This window comes from Artemia franciscana, unplaced genomic scaffold, assembly GCF_032884065.1.
Source record: "Artemia franciscana unplaced genomic scaffold, ASM3288406v1 PGA_scaffold_218, whole genome shotgun sequence".
Classification (NCBI taxonomy): Eukaryota; Metazoa; Arthropoda; class Branchiopoda; order Anostraca; family Artemiidae; genus Artemia; species Artemia franciscana.
In genome coordinates, this window is record NW_027062647.1 from 609,455 (window position 1) to 615,454 (window position 6,000).

The window sequence follows — 6,000 nt, forward strand, 5'->3', positions numbered from 1 at the left end:
GCCTTTCTTCGTGAGCATTTTAAACTTCATCCTAATTGTCTATTTTCTATTATTATATAAAGCTACATGTAAAGAAGATGCTGAATTTTTGCTTATTTTTTGGTCTGTTTTCTTAGCTTTACTTCGAAAACCTATAATCGCCTATTCATTTATTATTACTGAAGTCAAATTTGAAAAAAGGTCTCTTTCTTTTCTTTTCTTTTTCTTGTTCCTTTGCTTAATCAGTTTTTTGCCTTGTTTTGAACCCCAATAATTGACTAGCTATTTTTATAATTGCAAAAAGTCACATTTGAAGAAGACCTCAAATTTTTATCCTTTTTCTTTGTCATTTTTTTTAGCTTGTAATTTACTTTTTTTTTAATATTGCAAAATGTCACATTTCAAGAGGGTACTGTTTGTTGTATATTTTTTTTCTTAGCTTGTTTCGAAATCCTTTAATTGGAAAAAGTTTAAATTTAAAGAAGGTACTGAATTTTTTGCTTTTTAATAGGTCGCTTTTTTTCAGCCCTATTTCAGACCGTTATAATTGACGTTTTTTATTATTACTAAATGTCAAATTTGAAGAAAGTAGTGTTTTTTTTGTCTTGTTTTTTTGTCGTTTTTTTTTATATAAATTTACTAAAAATTTTCTGTTAGTGAAAAAAATAAATTTTGAAGAAGGTACGTAAAATGGACAAACCAGAGTATTTTTGTATAATTTACCAACTTTTTAAACCATCATTTAGACTACAAAACATGGTATTAGTACTATTCTGGAGAGGTTTTTCGTTAAAAATAAAACCTTCTATGGAACCCGAGATATTTGAAGGAAACCATTTTTAACGACGTTTTTCGATCTTACAGGTAAGGAATTTTCAAAAAATCCTGCAGCAAAACGCACTTTGGAAGTTTCGGAAATTGATGACCCCTCCAACGGTATTTCCTTCACCTCTTTCCTTCCTAAAAAGGCCAAAGTTGTTTTAGACATTTTATCTTTTCGATCTTACAGGGAAAGAATTTTCAAAAACTTCAGCAACAAAACGGACTGAGGAAGTTTTGGATATAGACGAAGCAAATGGCATCTCCTCTGCCTCTTTCCGTGCCAAAAAGGCCAAGGTTGTTATAGACGTTATATCTATTGATGATTCTGATAGTGACGGTGCTGGTGGTGAATATTCACGTCTTGAAGAAAAGGAGCTTACAAATCAGTGTCCGAGTAGCCCGTCCTTGAGTGTTATTTCGGTTTCATCTTCGGGTGTAACAGCTCCTACTCGATCTTCTCCTGAAGTAATAGATCTTGATTAAACCAGTACTCAATTGTTTCCTTAGTTAAATTATGATTCTATCCTTCTTCTCTTTCGTGTGTATTATAAAGTTTATTCAGTTCTTCTGCATCTCTTATCAAGAAAGAAAACATCAGTAATGTCGGTATATTCATATTTTCAAGAGTAACATACATAATAGATAAATATAAAACATAAATAAGTGACAAATGATTCTTAACGATAAAGTAAAACGAGTAAAACTAAATAGGCTTCAACCTATTCTTGATATATTTACCCAAAGGGAAAAAATCAGACAGAAACCAGAAAATGATGAATAATATTTATAAAGGTGCCATTTGAGTGACATCTTCAAGCATCTTCAGGCAAAATATTAAAAAGAATATGATTCTTATTTACAAATGTAATTAGCAAGAGAAAGAATTTGTATTTTGATATCTAATCTTGTTGTCCCCCCCCCCCCTTCTCAAGATTTTCTTGAGAAAAAATCTGAAGGTTTTTTCAAGTTGTTTGTATTTCCCTATACTGCTCAAATATTTTGCTTGTTATTTGTGAGTATTTCCAAAACTCACTCCCAACCTCCCACATTGAAATGAATTGCTGTGAGTGTGTCCCAATAAGCTCATAAGCGAAGGGCTGGAGCCTTAAGTTTTTTTTCACAATTCAATTGTTGTTCTTAATTATAATATACTGATAACAATGGCAACTTATTGACTTGTATTTCACTTTATGTTCCTACTTCTAGTCTTTTTGGGAACAAGTTTTTGTTTTTCTTCCTTTTGTTTACAAGGAGGGGGTTAAAGGTGATTCAGTGTTTGTCAGTGCTTACAGTCAGACTTTTGAAAACCTTGGATTTTTGGATATTTAATATTTCTTTGGAGAGGCTGAGGAGAGACAGATTCAAGAAGCTAGTGTATTGCAAGAATCGATATACCCTTGTGCTCAAATTGGATTTAATGGAAGGCCACCATGTGAAATTTAGTGTGAAAGATGTGAAACCTGCAATTTTTTATGTGGAACAAAATATATATGTGAAAAAGAAAAGTGAAAACAGCAGTAAAAAATTCCCCGGAAGAATGGGACATGGAATGTCTTTTAAAAAGAGTTCTGGTAGTGCAAAACATAATATTTAGCTCATTTTAAATGTGTTCTTGTTGAAAATTTAGATTGTAAGATAGTTTTTAGCTTCTATCGAAGGTGGCTCTCTAAGCATCTAGGAGTCAGGAAAAGTTGCCGCAAGATAAACTTCTTTTGTGGCCCAGTTTCGACCTCCTTTTTAGTCATTTTGGTGACTTATGGAATTCCCTTGGCGTTCTCTTAGTACCCTTTTTTGTTACCTTTGATGACTTTCAGGGCTCGCCGACCTGTCATGAACCATAGAATTAAGGAAGAAGGTAGAACGACAACTGAATAAGATAGTATGAGGCTTGATTTCGTCTTTCCTGGCATCAGAAGATTTTAGAGATTGATACTAATATGGTTTTGAAACGGGATGTTTAACGACGAAATCATGTCTGACAGTTCATTCTTATGAAAAAGTGAGAATTTGCCGTTGATGTATATTTAGCGTCTTAGCCCTTTTATAACCTGTCTTTTATAATTGTTTGATTTATTTTTTTGTTAGTGCAAGTCAGGCATGGTTCCAGAGCTATGGTTTATGGGGAGGGGCTTGGAATATTGAACATTATTCAAGGTTTTTAAATTAAATTCAAGGTGATTTTTTGCAGGAACACTGCCGTGGTATAATGTCACGAATTAAGATTGATTCCAACGACTAGGAGAGGGAGATATGATCTCATACAACATGTTGGTTTCGGTATAAAAATTCATGTTATTGGACATTTTTGTTTTTCCACCTTTAAATTTGCCTGGTGGTGACTGGCTCTAGGACATAAAACAAACGGCAAATATTTAGGGGTATATGTAGTTAGATCTGATCTTTAGTGCAAGTGGGTTTCAGTGCCCTTTCAGTAATAGAGTGAAAAAAAATTCATGGTAGGCTGGGGATCTTTCTAAGATTTTTGAACCTTCTTTTTTCGTTACTTTGCTCGTGAAAGAAAAAGAAATTTTGGGGAGAAACCTTCTTCATAGTTTTGGAATAAATGGAAGGAAGCAATATTGGATAGCGGAATCTTGAAGTTGAGAGACGGTGTACTTCATATTGATAAGGCTTCAGCTCCCAAATTGTCTCTTTTTGTTTCTAAACTTTGTGGGTTTTGATGCAAAACGGCATTGGCTCTTAGATCTTACGTATTTCAAGAATTTTTTAGTACTAAAATCCAAGGTTAAAATTTGGCATAAATTTCTGCATTGTATCAGCCATTCCTGTTGAAATTTTCAGTCTTGTGATGAGCAATACATTTCGTTTGACTGAGCCTTATTATCTCAAATTCCACAGCTTTGTAATTCTTATATAAATAGAGTTAAACTGTTTCAAATGTTGTACCTCTCAAAACATGTACTAACTGAGTGTATGTTAATTGAGTGAGCTTTTGTATGATATTTTTTATATTATTGACGTTTCTGATTAGTCAATGGTTCTTGTATTGAAAGTTCAAATAAAAATTTTGCTTTTTTCTCCTTTCATTTCATAGTTTCACGTGCTTATTAACTAAGCCAAGCCACAGGCAGTGATTTCAATTGGGGAGGGGGTTTAAGTTGTAGTTGACTATCCATTCTTAGTCAGATCTATTTTCTTTGACTAAAGTCTTCAGAGCCAAATTTATCAGATTTTTCTACCAAAGCCAAATTACTTGGGCCGTCGCGTCCCTTTTTAAAAGTAGTACTCTTGGATGAAGGTTTCATATTGTATTTAAATTTTGTCGAACAGATAAAAGTTCGATATATTTGTTTCTTTATTCTTTTCTTCTCACAAACATTAGATTTTAAGCTCGTTTTGAGCTGTCTTTGCCTCCTAAAATTTAAATCTGTTCAGAAGTTCTTCAAGCAGCGTACTTAACTGTTTTCTATGCATAGTGGTTTTTTATTAGACTTGACTTAATTGACTTAAAAGCTCTTGCTTGGCAGCGTCGCCAACTTAGTGAGAACCAGATGTCTGCACCGTCAGTTGTCTCCAGAGTGGCCTGTTTTGGGTGAGGGTAGGAGCTTCGCTGAGGTCAATGCCTCACGCTGTGATTCGACCGCGGATGATATCCATCCATCTCATACGGGGTCTAACTTTGGGGCTTTTTCAACCGTTTGCAGTTGGATCGAAGTCGAATATAAGCTTTGCAGGTGTTTCAGTGGGTAGTTGAAATAAACAACCGTACCAACGAAGCGAGCGGGACTCAAGCTGTTCGGACAGGGGTGGTAATTTAAAGGATCGGAGGATATCAATTTTCCGTGCCCTGTCGAGCGACCTAACGTGTTCAATTTTGTGGAGGTGGTTTGTCTGAACAACATCTACCTTCATCATCTGCAATTCAGTCAGAGGCCAAGTCTCTGACGAGTACAATACTTCTTACCGAGGCGAGCTTTCGTGAGACGGCTGATCGGTGTTTGCAGAATATTGTTCTCAGAAGGCAGCCAGAAACGGCGTTTCCCTTTCCATCCCTTGCTGATATCTCTGAAAATAGATTTCCATTGAGCAGACAATTAACCAAGGTAGGAGAACTGCTTAACTATCTCAACATTTTGGCCAAACACGTCCATAGTTGTCAGGGGGCTACACGGTGTCTTGTCCTCAGGCAATATTTTGGTCTTGGTCCAGCTTACATTTAAACCAAGTTTTTCTGTAGCAGATGCTAGCGTTTCTAGGGCTGTTTTGATGTCAGCTAGGTTTTCGCATACCAATGCAACATCGTCAGTTAAGTCAAATTCTGGCAGAACTCTTCCAGGAAATTTAATGCCAAACGGATGTGCCAGCAGGGTTTTGTTGAGAATATGATCTATGACACAGTTGAAGAGTTCGGGAGCAACAGTAAAGCCTTGCCAAACACCGTTTCTAATTTGAAAATGTGATGAGAGCTGGTCATTTACAAAGACAGCGCTTTTGGTTTTATTGTATAGTTCTTTGAACAGATCGACAATTTTCAAAGGTACATCGCCAGATTGAAGGATCAGCCACGGTGACTGTCTGTCGAAAGCGGATCGAAAGTCAACGAAAGCAATTTATTCCTTTCCTTTACATTATAAGGTTTTGTCTATCAGCTGTCTATTTATACGGATTTGCTAAATAGTGGACCTACCTTGCATGAACTTGCTGGTGGTGACGAAGGGGAGGGAGGTACTTTGTTAACCGCTTGAGGGGCAGTATGGTGAAGAGTTTGCCATGTACCGTGAGCAGAGTTATGCCACGATAATTATTACATTCGGCTTTACTTCCTTTCCTCTTGTAGACTCGCACAAGTAAGCCTGTCTTCCTGTCTGATATTTTCAGGGATATTTTCAGAGCGCCACACAGTATTGGACAGCAATTGTAGCCAGAGTTTTATGGATGGATCGCCATTTTTAAGGAGTTTTGATGGCTGGCCACATACTCCTGGCGCTTTATTGTTCTTCAGCTTTCGTACTGCTGCTTTAATTTATCCTGTGGTAAATTCATTGCCATCAGGGGCAGGCGTAGCATTGTCAGCAGCAGCAGCAGTAATCTGATCGTCGATTTGGTCTGGTGGGTCTGAGTTCAGTAGCTTCTTGGAATGATGTTCCCACTGGTGGAGGCACTGTGACCGGTCGTAAATATTCTCGCCCCTGGCGTTACGGAGATACGATGTAGTTTGAATCTATTGACCTAAGAGCT

General features: G+C 36.5%; 1 protein-coding gene across 4 annotated transcripts in view; it reads left to right on the forward strand.

Annotated features, from left to right (window-relative positions):
- LOC136041419 (E3 SUMO-protein ligase PIAS3-like) overlaps nucleotides 1-3,839 on the forward strand; it is a 30,485-nt gene extending 26,646 nt beyond the window's left edge. For 3 of the 4 annotated variants that reach the window (XM_065726076.1, XM_065726077.1, XM_065726075.1), the window contains one exon: nucleotides 989-3,839. In XM_065726076.1, the coding sequence (XP_065582148.1) occupies nucleotides 989-1,284 (296 nt within the window). In that variant the 3' untranslated portion in view covers nucleotides 1,285-3,839. Of the gene's footprint in view, nucleotides 1-843 lie in introns of all 4 variants that reach the window. The other variant, XM_065726078.1, reaches the window with a different exon arrangement.
- The last annotated feature ends 2,161 nt before the right edge of the window (nucleotides 3,840-6,000 follow it).